Raw genomic sequence first — 16,056 nt, forward strand, 5'->3', positions numbered from 1 at the left:
CGGACACACGACGCTCAGGGAGGGAACCGGACACAAGGCCACGCGGGGCGTGAGTCCGTGGGTGTGAAACGTCCGGAACGGGCTCCTCTGCGGACAGGAAGGGGGGTTCATGGGGGCCGAGGACTGGGGAGGGGGAGGAGGGGTGGGGACAGGGCTTCTTTTCGGGGCAACAAAAGTGTTGTGTTCTGTCATGTGAATTTAACCACAACACGGTTTTGGGCTTTTTTTTTTTTTTTTTTTTTTTTTTTTTAGATCATTAAGGCAAAGGCACCACGCGTCAGGCGGTGGTCGGCAGGCAGGGTTGGGGAGCCTGCCTGAAAGAGGACCGAGGGGCCTACAGACATTAAAGTTTGGGAAGTGGCAAGGACAGCGCCTGGTGCAGGGTAACGGCCACGCAGGCCAGCGTCGGCTGCCGTGATCAGGATGGTCTTAAACAGGAGGTCTGGCCGCCTCCCTGAGGGTCACGATATTGCCAGCAGTGGCCCGTGCAAAGGCCCTGGGGTTGGAGGCAACAGGAGGGAAAGAAGCCAGGGAAGGTGGTCAGAGTGGAGAAGGGACCAGCAGGTGGGGGGCTCTAGGCCTTGGGGGTGGCGAGAGCGGTTCTTCTCCAGGCCCCCAGGGGGCAGCATGGGCCACAGGGAGCCGACCTGGGTGCCCGGTTCCCCAGCTGTGAGAGACCCAAGTCCTGGCCAGTCCGGAAACTCCAGTCTCCCCGGTTACCAGCTTTGTGCACACCATTTATTGAGCAATTACTATGTGCCCAGCCCCGTGCTGGGGGGCTCAGGGCCACCACATCCCCGGGAGGAGAGGGTGATGCCCCCGCCCCCAGCGTCCAGGGGAAGTGGCCTCGGCCGTTTCCTGCCACCCAGCTGGCCAGCTGGTGTCAGCACGCCCCTCCGCCTTCCCCCCCACCGGGGTTTCCTGTTTGTGCAGCACTCGCCCAGCTCCATCTCCAGGGGACTCCCTGGCGGGTGGGAGGAAGTGCTTTCCTCTGCCAGACGCTGGAGCTCCCCATGGGACCAGGCCAAACGTCGCTGCCCCCGCCTGCCTTGAACATCTGGCTTGGAGGCAGGCGCCTGAGGATCACAGGAGGCCAAGGAGGACTCAGGGTCACAGCCGGCCCGTGGTGAGCGGCACGGGGGCCTGTGACGCTCCTGGAACCATCCGGCCCCCCTGTGCCGGCCTTTCCAACGGGGACGTCCTCACCCACTTGCTTTTTCTTCCATCCTTCCTTCCTGTCATCTCTCCTCCTCCACCCCTGTGTACCATCTCTCTAGTTTCTCTTTTTGTCTCTGCTTCACCCCTCCCTCTCTCCTTTTTTTTCTTTCTGCAAATATTTATTGAGCACCTGTTGTGTACCAGGGTCCTATTCTAGGCGCTGAGGACACAGTAGTGATCAGGACAGACAAAAGCCTCTGCCCCTCAAGCAGGTGAGGTTGCATTAGGAGAGAGAAGCAAACAAGCAACTAAGCAAATACATAGGCGATCACTAACTTCCTCAGAAGGAAATAAAACAGAAAGTGGTCATTGAGAGTGGCTAAGACTGTCTGAGGTCGGCAAATCTGTCTGAGAGGGGGAGTATGTGAGCTAAGACCTGGGTGATCTAGAGAGAGAGAGCAACGAGCTGTCCAGATAGAAGGCAAAGCACATGCAAAGGCCCTGAAGCAGGAACTGGGCCGGGACTGTTGGAGGAACAGCTAGGAGGCCCATGTGGCTGGAGCAGAGAGACCGAGGGGAAGAGAGGGAGGAAGGGAGGGCAGGCAGGGCACAGGGACAGGTCCTGCAGGGCCTTGGGGGTCAGGGGAGGACTTCTGCCCCAAGGGAGGTGGGGCCCCTAGAGGACTGTGAGCAGAGGAGGGCAGGACCTGACTCAGAGCTCATGGGGGGCTCTCTGGCCACCTTAGGACAGACAGGGAAGTGAGGACAGAAGCCAGGGGACCAGGGTAGAGGTGACTGCTCTGGTCCAGGAGGGCGATTATGGGAGCAGACCAGGGCAGAAGCAGGGCCCCCAGGGCCCAGAGGGCGGGAGCTCGGAGTCGTGGCTTCCAACCCAACTCCCTGCTTGCCCCTGGGAAGGCCTCTTGACCTCTCCGTGCCTCGGTTTTCTCATCTACAAAATGGAACAATACCAGTACCTGCCTATCGCATGGCTGTGAGGTGCCGACGCGGGGCCACGCAGAGCACGATGGGGCCGTGCGCCCCGGCCCTCGCCATCCCCAAACTCACCCAGCGTGATGGGCTTGCTGTCCTCCTGGTCGGAGCCCATCCCTGCCCGGGGACTACCGCTCTGCTCCGCGTCTGCAAAGAGAAGGAGGGGGACGGTGCGGTGACATTGCAGGGGACCCCACCCCGGGGGGAGAGGAGGCCTCCGTGCCGGGGCCAGGCTGGGCAGCGCCGTGGAGAAGCGGTCCCGAGCTTCCCCGGGCCCGGGGGTCTCCGCTTGGCCCCCTCCCCTCGGCCTCGGCCCTTGAAGTCCCGGGGCCCCAGCCCTTGGTCTTGGGTTGTCACTCGGGGCCCCCAGGAGAGGGCAGAGGGGCGTCCCCCTGCAGCCGCCATGCGGCTACCCACCCGCCTGGCTTGGGGGCTCCCTCCCACCCTGGCGCCCGCCCTCCATCTTATCTAAAAATAATCAGGCTCCTTGGCAGACGGCGAAACAGACAGACGCTGAGCTCAGCATTATCAGCTCCGGCAGCCTGGATGGAGGGCGAGGCGCGCCAACCCCTCTGCAGCCCCCACGGCGTCCACCTGGGACCGGGGCGGGGGCGGCGGGAGCGGGGGGACACCCAAGAGCCCAGCCTGACGGAACCCCCGGCCCCGCCTGTCTGTCTCTGAGGTCAAACCCCAAGGTGGTGGGAGTCACGGCCAGACGCCAAAGAAGGAGAATCAGCCCCTTCCACCTGCCACGTTCCAAAGCCAGGCATGACCGCCGTGTGCCCTCAGGCAAGTTGCTTAACTGTTCTGAGCCTCACTTCTCTCTTTCAAATGGGTGTGGGCGTCACCGAGAGGTGGTAAAGAGGTAATACGGACGGACGGACGGGTCGGGAGCCCCGTAGGGCACACCCAAATCGAGTTCGAGCCCCGGATCCGGTTCAGCGTGGACGGCGTGGAGCCCGCTTGGGATTCTCTGTTTCCCTCCCTCTCTCTCTCTCTCTCAAAATAAATAAACTTAAAAGAATATTTTAAATCCCTAAAATGGCCGTAAATGTGGGCTTCACCTCATTTTCGAGGTCTCCTTCAATCCGTAAGAGAGCCACACGTCTGGCGTTGTGATTGTGCCCATTTTATAGGCAAGGAAGCCTGAAGTTGAAACAGTGAGCAACTGCCCACCCACGGCACTTGTGCCCCTCCGGTCACCAGGGTGACTTTCTGCATGAGTGGGCACGTGCGTCCAGACCTGCGACCCACGGCCGTGTGTTAACCGCCTGGCTTCCGGGATCGGACGCCTGAGTTCCCATCCCAGCGCCGGGAGCCTCTGAGGCGACGCGCCCTCCACTCCCTCGGGATCCCGTGGGGGTGACCGTGCGGACGCCTCCCCAGACGGCCGCGGAGCCCTCCCCGTGCGCCTCGTGGCTTGGCACACCCTGTGTGTCGAGCACCTCCTGCCCGCCAAGATCGAGGGTGCCCTGGACGCCACCGGGCCGAGGACCCGTGCCTCAGTTTCCCGACCTGCCACAGGAGCGGACGGGGGCAGCCCCAGTCGTGACCCACTGGGCTGGGCAGGGCTGGGCAGCAGCCGAGGCGAGCGTGCCCGGCTCGGCCCCGCGCCCTGTGGCCGCTCCCGGGCCGGGCTGCCAGCGGCCCCTTGGCTCCGGCCAATTCCGCTTGGACGGCCACGCGGCTGGGCACGGTGGCCGCCGCGTTGGGAAGAGCCCAGCCCGGGCAGCCGGCCTCGGGCACAGGACCCTCTTCCGGATCCGGTGCCCACACGGCCTCGGCAGGCAGCAGGGCGCGGCGGGCTCTCAGGCGATGCCCGGTCAGGGCCGCAGGGCTGTGGGCCTCATTCTCCTCATCCGTGAAGTGGGCACAGCCACATGTCTCTCTCAGAGGCCGTCCCCTGACAGAAAAGGCGATCGCGAATACAAGAAAGAGCCCCAGACCGGGGGGGAGGGGGGAGGGGGGGAGAGGGGGCACACAGAAAGCATGTTGCCAGCCGGAGGGAGGCGTTATCACTCTCCATGCTGCGTCCCCCCCCCCCCCCCGTTTCCGTCTAGGGTGTTGATACTTTGCATCCGGGGAGAGCGAGGGCGCTCGGCCACAGCTGGCTCTTAGCCAAGGTCGCTCTGTGACCTGGGGCCGGCCAGACCACCTCCCGGAGCCACGCGGTTTCCCGGGAGCAGAAAGATGGCAGAACCCACCTCCGGGCTTTGCCGGCCGCCAAGTCAGCGAATGCGTGTGAAAGCACCGGTGGGTACCGACGGGCAAAGAAACAGTGGGCTTGGGAGCGGCTGTGAACGACACCGTGTTCTGCGTGGCGGTTAATTGTCCGCTGTGGGCACTGAGAACCGCGGCTGGCCGTCGCCTATCGGTCTTGTATCCCGCGGCCCCGCTGAGCTCACTCAGTAGTTCTAGGAGATGTTTGTGTTTTTGTAGATCGCTCGGGATTTTCTTTGTAAGACCCTTGGGTCATCTGATCTGTAGGCCTCTGATTTCCTTTTTCTTGCCTTATTGCACAGGCAAGGACTTCCAGCACAATACCGAACGGAAGTGGCGAGAGCCAGTGGCCCTTCTTGGTTCCGATCTTGGGGGAGACTCCCCAGTGTCTCACCCCCGAGTACGATGGAGATCCCTTCACTGGGGTCAAGGGGTTTACCCTTCCCTTTCTATAGTCCGGGGAGGTTTTTTTTTTTTTTTTTTTTAATTAAATAAGCGTAGTTTCTAAACACTGATGCTGTAATGCCGTGCTATCTCATTAAATCTTTTTTAATTTAGTTTTTAGATGGTGGTTAAATAGACATAGCATAAAATTTACCATTTAACTGTTTCTTTTTAAATTTTTTTTTTTGATGTTTATTTATTCTTGAGAGAGACCATGAGCAGGGGAAGGGCAGAGAGAGAGACACAGAACAGAGCCTGACGCGGGGCTCCAACCCACAAACGGCGAGATCACGAACTGAGCTGAGGTGGGACGCCCGACCAACTGAGCCACCCAGGCGCCCCACCGTTTAACTGTTTCTAAGCGCACGGCTCATTGGCATCAGGCACACTCACGCCGCCCTGCATCCACCCCCACTATCTGTCTCCAGAACTTTCCATTTCCCCAAACTGAGACTCTGTCCCCATGAAGCACGGACTCCCCGCCCCCTGCCCCAGCCCTGGCTCCCACTGTCTACTCTCTGTCTCTGTGGACGGGACTCCTCTGGGGACCCCCTGTGTGTGGGGTCACGTGGGACGTGTCCTTCTGTGTCTGGCTCCTGTCACCGCGCACAGTGACCTCCGGGTCCGTCCACGCGGTGGCAGGCGGCAGGATGTCCTGACTTTTTAAGGCTGAATAACATTCCATTGAAACAGTTTTCAAGGCTCTGCTACTTGGGTCCTGAAAACTCCCACCAGCCACATGCGACTTTACAGTTAAGTGAGCTAAACTGAAATCAAGTTAGAATTTCAGGACTTCGCCAGCATCGGTCACCTTTCGCTACTCAAGAGCCCACAAGACTGGCGGGGACCAGATTGGACGATGCGGAACCCTGCCACCATCCCAGAAAGCTGAGCCCAGCTCAGCCCCCCGGGGCTGAGCTGCGATGGATGTTTCCATGAAATATCGGGAGGAAAGGGGCCCAGAGAGTCCCTTCTCCTCTCATCTGCTTAGACAGCTGGCCCTTAAATGCAATGTCCTCTGGTCTGAACAGACGTCTAATGGATAATGTTTAAAGGACAGGCTAAACATTAAAAAAAAATTTTTTTTTTAAAAAGGGGCGCCTGGGTGGCTCCGTCGGTGAAGCGTCCGACTTCCGCTCAGGTCATGATCTCGCGGTTGTGGGTTCGAGCCCCGCGTCGGGCTCCGTGCTGACGGCTCGGAGCCTGGAGCCGGCTTTGGATCCTGTGTCTCCCTCTCTCTCTGCCCCTCCCCCGCTCACGCTCTGTCTCTCTCTCTCTCTCCTTCAAAAATAAATAAACGCTAAAAAAAAAAAAAAAAAAAAAAAAGGACGGCTAATGTCCAGTGCCCCCAGCTGCCCCAGGCCCCAAGACAATGGCTTTCGTCTGCTGAGTCGTACTGCGTGAAGAGCGGTCACAGTAGATTGATTCAATCTACCCAACTGATGAGTTTGGTAAACTGAGGTGCAGCTCAGAGTCTCTTATCCAAAGCTGATGTCAAGTCAGAGAAGTTATGTGCCCATCACAGAGTTGCTTAACGGGGGGTGATCCTGCCCCTCAGGACAAAGTCTGGGTGCCTCTGTGGTTGTCAGGACTGGGGCTGTCCTAGCATCGAGGGGGCCGGGGATGCTGCTCACCCCCTACAGCACCCAGGACACCACCCACAGAATGACCCGCCCCAGTGTCTGCGGTGCCGTCAGGGGAGGCCCTGCTCTGGATCCATCCGTTTCCAGTGGGGGTGAAAACCAGTGCTTGGGGAGGGAGAAGGTAAACAATTCTGCTCTTCGCTCTTTTTTTTCTAATTATAATTTTTCAAATATGTTTATTTGTTTTTGAAAGAGAGAGAGACAGAGCGTGAGCTGGGGAGGGGCAGAGAGAGAGGGAGACACAGAATCCGAAGCAGGTTCCAGGCTCCGAGCTGTCGGCACAGAGCCCGACGCGGGGCTCGAACCCACGGACCGCGAGATCATGACCTGAGCCGAAGGCAGACGCTTCACCGACGGACCCCCAGGCGCCCCCCGTTTTCTTTTGAAAGGAACTGACTGCTGGGCACCTCCTGGGTGTCAGAAGCCTGGAAGACACAGTGTGACGAAAATGGGCAAAAAAGCCCTGCCCTCGTGGCACCCAGGTCCTAACGGGGGAGCGACGGGCAATGAACAAGCAAGCAGATTCACCCAGGGGATAAACTCGGGGCGTGTCGAGTGCCAGGGAGGCCCCACGGCTCGGAGATGTGAGTGGCCGCCCCTGGAGGAGGAGGGGCATAGACTGGAGGTCCTGGGAGGGTTGATGAGGGTTCTGGGTGAAACGGTACGGTCCAATTGTTAATGCTTAGTGACTCATTTCTTTGACTATATCGGGCTGCACGGTTCACCTCCACTGACTTATTTAATCTTCAAAACTCCCCCAGGAGGACAACATGGATGGATCTCGAGAACATAACGCTGAGCGAAATGTGTCAGTCGGAGAAAGACAAACGCCACAGGATTTCATTCATATGTGGAATTGAAGAAACAAAATAAACAGAGCGCGGGGCGGGTGCGGGGGGGAGAGACAAGCCAGAAAACGGGCTCTTGACTACAGAGAACCCGCGGATGGTCACCAGAGGGGAGGTGGGAGGGGGATGGGAGAAGTAGGCGGTGGGGATAAGAGCACACTCATCCGTGTGCGGGGACAGCTAGGGACAGACTACGTCCTTGGTACCCACCTCCCTGCTCTGCCCACGCCGACGAGCACCCCCTCGGGGAGCAGAGCCCCCAGACCCTATCGCGCAGGCTGGGGAGACTTCCGAGCACGCCCCACTCGGGTCGCCGGGGTAGGGGCCGCGGTGTCATGAGACGGGGTGCGTTGACGGGCGACACGGTCTGGTCTGACACCCTGAAGCCGTCCTGGATCCCGTCCAGCAATCCCCAGGGTTACCCAGAGACCGCAAGTAAGTTCCCCAAGGCCACACAGCAAGGAAAGCTGATGGGCTGACGGTTCATCTGCTCCTCGTAAAAACGCATAAACGGTGGGGGGCGGGGGGCACCTGGGTGGCTTAGTTGGTTAAGCATCCGACCCTTGATTTCGGCTCAGAGCATGATCCCTCTTCGTGAGTTCGAGCCCCGCGTCGGGCTCCGTGCTTGGGATTCTCTCCCCCCCTCCCCCTCTCCCTCTCAAAAATAAATAAATAGACTTAAAAAATATATACATGAACATCTCGTTGAATATCACACCACATCCAATGCCAGCCTTAAAACGTTGTTGGCTTGTTTTTTGGTTTTTGTTTTGAGTTTTCTCCTGACCGGGTCGACTCAACCCACCCCCACCCCCACCCGCTCCGGCCCCCGGACACGGTTTTCCGCAGCCCGTGCTGCCCAAACGGTATTCTCCCCGCGAGGACACCAGGGATGTGTCTCCTGGGTGAAAACTGAAGCAGGACGTGGCCGCCGGTGACCCGTGCTCGTGGTTCGAGACCCGACCGAGCACGGGCCTCATGGTCAAGAACGGGCCTCGCTGGTCTCCGAGCAGCTGTGGGGCTTTCTGGGGCCTTTAAAACGCACCGGGGTCTTGAAGAAAGGGGGCGGGTGTAGCCCCCCCGATCGTCAGACCTTGAGGGTCTCCTGGAAGCCAGAGCCGCACGGAGTCCCTGCCCTGCCTGGCACAGCCTGGCGTGTGACCTTGGACCAGTCCCGTGTCCTCCCTCTGAGCCTCGGTTTTCCCATCTGCAAAGCGAACCCTCTCCACTGCTGCCTTCCTTCACGGGGGTGAGGCCGGAGCCTGAGCTGCTTCGGAAGAGGAAGGGCCAATCGCTGATAAGGGGATAAATACTGTGCTGGTGACAGCGTCTGTCCAAACTCAGAATCCAGATGAACTTCGTCCTTCCTCTGCCCACCGCCCTCCGGGGCTCCCACCTCCAGCGGCCCCCTGTGGCCCTGCCAGACCGCCCCATCCCTTCCCCCCCCCCATCCCCTCCTCCTTCTCTCGCCCATTGTCCACTCTGCTCCAGCCACATGGGCCTCTGGCTGCTCTGCCAACGTGCCAGGCCCAATCCTGCCCCAGGACCTTTGCACAGGTGGTGTGGTACCCTCTGCCTGCATGTCCTTTCGGCATCTACATGGCTAACACTCTCCTGTCATTCCGGGCCTTTCCTCAAAGATCTCCTTCTCTGAGAGGCACACGAGGCTCTTTAGCACCACGCACAGAGCATAGGTAGCCACACTCACACTAGTATAAGGGAGAGTCTGGCCACTGGCAACAGCTGAATCTCAAGTGACTCCCTGCTTCGGCCTGGACCAGTTCTCTCTCGACGTTCTCAGGTCCGTGGGGCGTTCATGTGTAGCCGGGACGTCACCTCCTCCCGTATCCTTTTGCTCAAACAAGCACATGATCGTGGCGACAATAGAAATGTAAACTGGATCCCACTGACGGAGTGTACAGAGTGTTCTTTCCTGTCCATGGCCAGGAGCCCAAATTTGGTCCGCCCCAGCCCCTGAGAAAGGCGCCGCTGGGCCTCCGGTCCCGCCCTTCCCGCCCAGGAACACCCACCCCTTTGCACCAGACAACTCCCTTCATCCCGGTGGCTAACCCTGCGGCCGTCCCTAATTGGGAGATCGACACGCCGAGGTGACAGTCATCTCACAGGTGTTTAGTGACCACCTACTACTTGCCAGGCACTGGGCAGACGGCAGGGTGCCAAGGGAGGAGAGACAGACAGGAAGTGAGCAAACAGAAAAGGCCCGGGATAACTCCACACGGCTCTAAGTTCCAGCGAGGCCGTTAAACTGGGTGAGGGGACAGAGGGCGGCTCTGGGGGTGACTTTCGACACAGATGCCTGGCGGGGGCCCCTCTGAGGAGGTGTCGTTGGCACTGAGGCCTTAGCCACGGGGAGGAGCTGGCCCCGGGGAGAGCCGGGCAAAGGCGCAGCCTGTGCAAAAGCCCTGGGGCGGGAACAAACACAGGATGTTTGAGGACCCAACACGGTGAGCAAAGGGGAGGCAACGGGGCCACGCGGGCCACGTGGCTGCAGCGACAGGCTTGGGTTTTATTCTCGAGCGCCACGCGGAGGGACAGGCCCCCGGCTCTGCCAGATGGCACAACACCTCTGGCTACGAGGCCGTGCCGAGGCGTCAGGAGCCGCGGGCGGGAACGCGAGACGGGCGGCCGCTTTGGAGGCCGGCGTGGCGCTTGCTCCCGCGGAAAGTTAGACACGGAATCCACGCGGCCCAGCAATTCCACGCGTCCGCATGCACCCAATGAGGGGTGCGAGCGGGGCCCCCAAAGGATGCCCGCGCCCCCGTGTGCACAGCCGCGAGGTTCACGGCTGCCCCACGTGGGGACAGAGGGAAGGGTGAACACAGTGTGGTCCGTCCACACGCCGGAATGTGACCCAGCCTCAGGGAGGAAGGACGTCCTGCCACCTGCCACCGCGTGGAGGGACCCGGAGGCCACTGTGCGGTGACAGGAGCCAGACACAGAAGGACACGTCCCGCGTGACCCCACGCACAGGGGTCCCCAGAGGAGTCCCGTCCACAGAGCCAGAGAATAGACGGTGGGAGCCGGGGGTGGGGAGTCCGTGCTTCATGGGGACAGGGTCTCAGTCTGGGGAGATGGAAGGTTCTGGAGACGGAGGGTGGGGGTGGACGCAGCACAGCGTGAACGTGCCTGAGGCCGCGGAGCTGTGCGCTTAGAAATGGTTACGCGGGTGAATTTTGCACTCTGTGTCCTTTAACCGCGATAAAACACACACACACACACGAAAACAGCGTGGCTGCCGAGTGGCTTCTGGAACCTTGGGAGCCGGGAGACCGGGGAGGGGGTGTGGGCACTGGCCCAGGGTGGTGGCCTGCGGACGGACAGAGGGACGGGACCTGGCGAAGTCGGGACCGCGCCTCTTCAAAAGCCGGCGGGACACGGGGGTGGGGGGGGAGCCCGGAGTCCCCGTCCGGGCCCCGTGGCCCGTCTGCCGGGCGCGCGGGGCTCGCTGGCCTTCTGTTCCGACCTCAGCGGGCTTCCAAACGCAGCTGGCTCGGCCGGGCTGCCACGTCCGCCTCCGACGACGCCGGCCAGCTAGAGACAAACCCAAAGCCAGGCCCTGGAATTCCGAGCTCCCGGCTGTCACCAGCCATCTTTAAACATTAGCCAGCCGAGGCTCAGCTTTCCCCATCCTGGAAGGCCGCGCGGCACATGCGACCCTGGCCTTTGTCCCTCCGCCCCGCCGCCCCCTCCCTCCCAGGCAAGCTCCAGCCATGTTCGTCAGCCTAACCGTAACACCTCCTTCTCCGGAACACCCGCCCTTGGCCCCTTGGCCCAGCCCTAGCCCCCCCCACCACACGGGTCTATCGACACATGAAAATCCCAAGTCCTCCCCGCAGCCACCAGGCCCTGCAGAAACTGCCCCCCTGTCCCCTCCCCGCTCTCCCCTCCTCCCTCTCTCCCCCTGGCCCGCTCTGCTCCGGCCACACGTGCCTCCTCACTGTTCCTGCAATATGCCGGGCCCCGCGATGCCCCGGGACCTTTGCACAAACTGTGCCCTCCGCCTGGAACGCCCTTGCTGTGAATGCCTGCCGGGCCCATCCCCTCACTCCGTTCATTTGAGTCTCTGTTCCAATGTGGTTTACGTGTCCACAGCCCCTGGCACAGGATCTGGGCTCGATGTTGGGGGGAGTTGGGGAATTCACTTCCTCCCGTCCCTCCCGAGAGGCGGGACGACGGATTCTCACGTGCGTCCGGTTATGTGTGGCAACCTGCTTCGTGTCCCTGAGCCTCCACCCCACCCCATGCCAGCGTCTGCGCAAACCCAGGCACAAAGGGACACGGCGATTCGTTTATTCGACCCACGCGTTGAGCACCTCCTGGGTACGAGGCCCTGTTCTAGGTTCTGAACAACACAGACCCGAAGTCCCATCCCTGAGGCTCACGGTCGCAGGTTGCGCCCCAGCCATTGTAAGGAAGGCCAGGGGTCAAGCCTCGGTAGGAGGCCTCCAGGCTACGCTAAGCTCGAACTTGGTGCTGCTGGTGTGGCAGGAGGACCGGAACTGAGACCGCCCTGAGCTGCAAGGAACCTCAGCAGAAACCCTGGCGCTCCGGGGGGGTGGGGGGGTGGGGGGGGTGGGGGCCCGGAACACAGGCTCCCCGACCCAGCAGCGGCGACCCCTGGCCTGCGGTCCGGCCCCCGCTGTGTGACCTCAGCAAAAGCGCTCTCCCTCTCTGAGCCTCCACGTCTTGGCACCGAGGCCCTAGCACGCCTTCTCCAGGGCGCCACCTGGACAAACCGGAGAGAAGAAAAAGCAAGACGCTGGACGTTCAAGGCGTGCACTCGCCGGCCCCTGGGGAACGTCTAGGAAATGCGGACGAGACGCAGGGGACCCGAGAGGCGAAAGGGCCCGGCCCGGTGACCTCCTGGATGCCGGCCTCCTCCCTCGCCTTGTGCTTCCTGACCCGCGTGTTCCTAGAGTCTGGACCGCACTTTCCCTCTCCCTCTCCCCGGCCGCCCGGCCGCCTGGGCCCGAGCCAACCTGCCTCGGAGTCACTTTCAAAGAAAAGTTTCTGTTTTCTTCCCACCCGGCCCAGCGCCCCCGCCGCCTGGCCCGCTCCGCGGCCTGGCTCCGGCCCGGCCGGGCGCCCGTGGACGCCTCAGGCCAGCGGGTCAGGGTGCTGGCCCTCTGCCGCCCCCGAGCCCAGGCCTCGGGCCGCACTCGGGGAGCCCGGGAGGCCCCACGGGGGAGGCCCCCAGCGTGGCCGTTTCGGGGTGTCTGGCCCCAGAGCCCCGCGGGGAGGTCCCCGCCGGCCAAAGGGCCCACTCGGAGGCCTGCAGGCCGGGACCGGCCCCATCCCGGGATGCTTTGGCGGCCAGGCCGCCTTATGACATCATGGCTCTGGCGGCCATTTTCTCCACTCTCCCTCCCCCGGCTTCCAGATGCTTCTGCCGGCCTTGGCGGCCATTTTGTCCGCGCAGGAGGCTGGGGCTGGCACGGGAGCGGAGCGCCGGCCCTCCCTGCCGGGTGGGGGGGGGGGGCCTCCCCTCGGGCCCCTCGTGGCCTCCGAGGGGTTAAGTGCGCGCGCCACGGGGCGCAGGGGGGCAGGCAGGCGGCCCAGCACACGTGGCCGCCCCGCGGCCCTGCTCCCGCTCACGCACCCCACTCCGGGTGGCACCGGGGCCGCGAAAAACAGGTTAAAAATACCCACACGCGCAACCCCCCCCCCACCGGTCCCCTCCAATGTCAAATGTGTCAGCGCCACCCGGGGAGGGGGGCAGCCTTAAAATAACTTGCTGTTTACATTTGGAGCAAATTCTTGGCTCCTCGGCAGCCAAGCCCGGGCCTCCTCCCGCCTCCCTGGCAGGCCTGCTTCAGCGGCCGCCGAGCGGGGCGGGGAGCTCCGGGGCCACATGCGCGGCCCCGGGAGGGGACGGGCCAGCCCCACTTGTGGCCACACGGTGGACGGGGCCGGGCGGACGGGGCCGGGCGGGAGCGCCAGAGAAGGCCGGCTGCCAAAAATGGGCGCGGGCCGCCGCCCCTCCCGGCTCCCCCCCCCCCCCCCCCCCCCCCCCCGTTTCTGATGCTTCTTGGGTGGGGAGGGGGGGTGGGGGGGGTCGGAGAACTTCCTGGCCAAGGGAGGCGGGCACGAAGGGAGGGCTCCAGACAGAGCGGGGCAGAATCCTGCAGGAGCTGTGTGGCCTCAGGCCAGCCCTGCCCGTCTCTGGGCCTCCAGGGAAAGCAGTCCGGCCTCCCCGGACTGGGGTCAGGAGGATGGGTCCCATCCCAGCCTTGCTGGGGTGGGTGGGGGGCGGGAAGGAAGGGGGACACGGACCGTCGCAGCCCCTCTCCCTGGCTCCCCTTCTGCAGAAAGTGGGTGTTGAGGTGCAAACACCTCAGATCTGGGCACTCCCATTTCACAGAGGAGCAAACTGAGGGCCAGAGGCAGGAAGGGGCTTGGCCCGAGTCTCACGGCTGTTAAGTGCACGAGCGGCTCAGAGCCCAGTTAGTCTGGTTCCAGAGCCCCCCCGCTTTAAACCCACCGCCTTGCGGTGGCCCGGCCAGTTAAGCGCCCAGCTCTTGGTTTTTTTAGCTCAGGTCACGATCTCACGGTCCGTGGGTTCGAGCTCCGCATCGGGCTCTGTGCTGACATCAGAGAGCTTGCTGGGATTCGCTCTCTCTGCCCCTCCCCTGCTTGTGCTCCCTCACTCTCTCTCTCTCTCTCTCTCTGTCTCAAAATAAGTTAATTAAAAAAAAAAAAAAAAAGTAAACCCACTGCCTCGACTGCAGGAGGAGGTTGGAAACTCCAGGGCCCCAGCCTGAATTGAAGGGAGGGGTAGTGGGAGACTTTTCTACTCCCCTGGCCCTCCTGAGGCCTCTCTTCCTGGAGCCTGGCACGCAGTCAGTACTCAATACACGCTCGCACGTAGCTGGCGCTCAATAGATGCTTGCAGACGAGTGATGATCATTCAGCAGGGGCTGGCACACCGTAGGCACCCGGCACCTGCTTGTCGCACAAACGACTGGGATTATCCTGACAGGGCGTGGCATACAAAAGGTGCAAAATACACGCTTGTCAAAGGAGTCTGAGGACTGTCGGGAAAATTGGGGGATAGTCAGAGGAAAAGACCAGGTTGAGGGGGACACGGACTCTGATCAGTGGTGACACAAGGGATTTCCGACAGCAGGCCTGAGGCAGGGTGTGGAATGTCACCCAAACATTGCCCATCTCAGTCCCCCTGGTCCTTGGAGAAGGTCCCTCACCTGCTCCAGGGCCTGAATATCAGAGGGAGGGACCTGTGGCTGGAGAAGCCCAAGGAAGTAACTGGAATCTGTCCTAGGGGCCCAGGAAGGCTTCCTGGGGGAGGGGATATTGGAGCTGGGGCCTTGATGTATGAGTAGGAGTTTGCCGGGCACCGAAGGGGCTTGTGGGGAGTGAGAACAGTGTATGAAGATAATAAGAATCACAGCTTAATTCCTACTGATCCCAGCAGTGTGCCCATTTCACAGATCTGGAAACTGAGGTATGGTGAGTGGCTTGGAGCCAGGCCATCTGTTCCGGGGGCACCGGGGCCACATGGTGAGATGCTCCCCCCCCCTCCCCCCCGCCTTGCCCCAGATTGGCTGTGACGCCAGGCTAGCCCCTTGTCCTCTCTGGGTCTGTTTCCCCGGCTGCCATGGTGGAATTTGGCCGGGCACCAGGGGGGTGCCATTTTACTGGAAGAAAGCAGGGCCTCGGAGAGGGCACAGTCACTTAACTGCCCGGTGGCCCGTCTCAGTCAGTACTGCGGGTTTCCACTTGCACGCCTCCCATGCCGGCGGGCTCTCTCCCTTCTTATGAGCCTCCTGCCTCACGACTGCTGACCGCTGAAAAGGGGCCTCCTCCGTGCCAGGTGCTCACTGAACCCGCTCCACAGTTACAGACTGTCACTCCCATTTCACAGATGAGGAAACTGAGGCGCAGAGCGGGGCAGGTCCTGGCCTGAGCTCCCCTGGCGAGCACGGAGATAAGAATGGGGGAGACGCTGCCCCCCTCCCCTGCGTATGCCCAGGCCGGGGGCCGGAGGGACCTATGATCCAGGCGATCGACTCGCACGGCCCCGCTCCGCCTAGGCTGACGATGGTCCCTGAACCGTCACACCTAGGAACAGGCTTGCAGGCTGGCTGCCTCCATTCTCCCCTCTCCGGAACCCATGCAGTGGCCTGGGTCCCTCAACTATCACCACCTCACTTTTCCACCAGCGTCTGTCCCCCTCCCCCACCCCCCACGTGAGCCCTCCAGGGCTCCCAGCTCCCCGGGGTAAAGGCCCAGTGGCCTCCAGGGCCCTGCAGGACCTGCCCCGTCCCCTCTCTGCCCTCCCCTCCTCCCTCTCTCCCCTTCGCCCACTCAGCTCCAGCCACACGGGCCCCCTCGCCGCTCCCTCAAACCGCCAGGCCCGGTGCTGCCCCAGGACCTTTGCACAGGCTGTTTCTCCCACCTGGAATGCTCTCCTCCCATTTGTTCGCCCAGCTGGCAACTCCTCAACCTTCGGGTCCCAGCTGGAACGTCAGGCCCTCCGACAGACCCCACCAAATAGCCTGCTGTCTCTATCCCTTTGCCCTTATTTTTTCGACAGCCCTCATCGCGAACTGCTGTTTCCCGCTTGTTCTTTGTTGCTCCCCCTGACCGGGAACCGCCCCCCCCCCCCCCCCGAGCCGTGTCCCGGCCGTGTCCCCAGGACCCAGAGCCCATAGTGAGTGCTGAATCTATTTACTGACTACACAGGGACTGCGCTGGCTGAGTGCTGAGTG

The 16,056-nt window shown here is 61.9% G+C and overlaps 1 protein-coding gene and 1 long non-coding RNA gene across 9 annotated transcripts in view; one reads left to right on the plus strand and one right to left on the minus strand.

Annotated features, from left to right (window-relative positions):
• The window catches only part of NFIC (nuclear factor I C), a 63,426-nt gene that overhangs the window by 21,117 nt on the left and 26,253 nt on the right, over positions 1 to 16,056 (minus strand). For all 8 annotated transcript variants that reach the window (XM_058728970.1, XM_058728972.1, XM_058728974.1 and 5 more), the window contains exon 3: positions 2,227 to 2,298. In XM_058728970.1, the coding sequence (XP_058584953.1) occupies positions 2,227 to 2,298 (72 nt within the window). The remainder of the gene's footprint in view (positions 1 to 2,226; positions 2,299 to 16,056) is intronic.
• LOC131511148 (uncharacterized) lies at positions 238 to 3,193 on the plus strand. Its single transcript, XR_009261354.1, has 2 exons — positions 238 to 1,126; positions 2,834 to 3,193. It is a non-coding gene; the product is annotated as an uncharacterized LOC131511148 (long non-coding RNA).

Source organism: Neofelis nebulosa, chromosome 4, assembly GCF_028018385.1.
Source record: "Neofelis nebulosa isolate mNeoNeb1 chromosome 4, mNeoNeb1.pri, whole genome shotgun sequence".
Classification (NCBI taxonomy): Eukaryota; Metazoa; Chordata; class Mammalia; order Carnivora; family Felidae; genus Neofelis; species Neofelis nebulosa.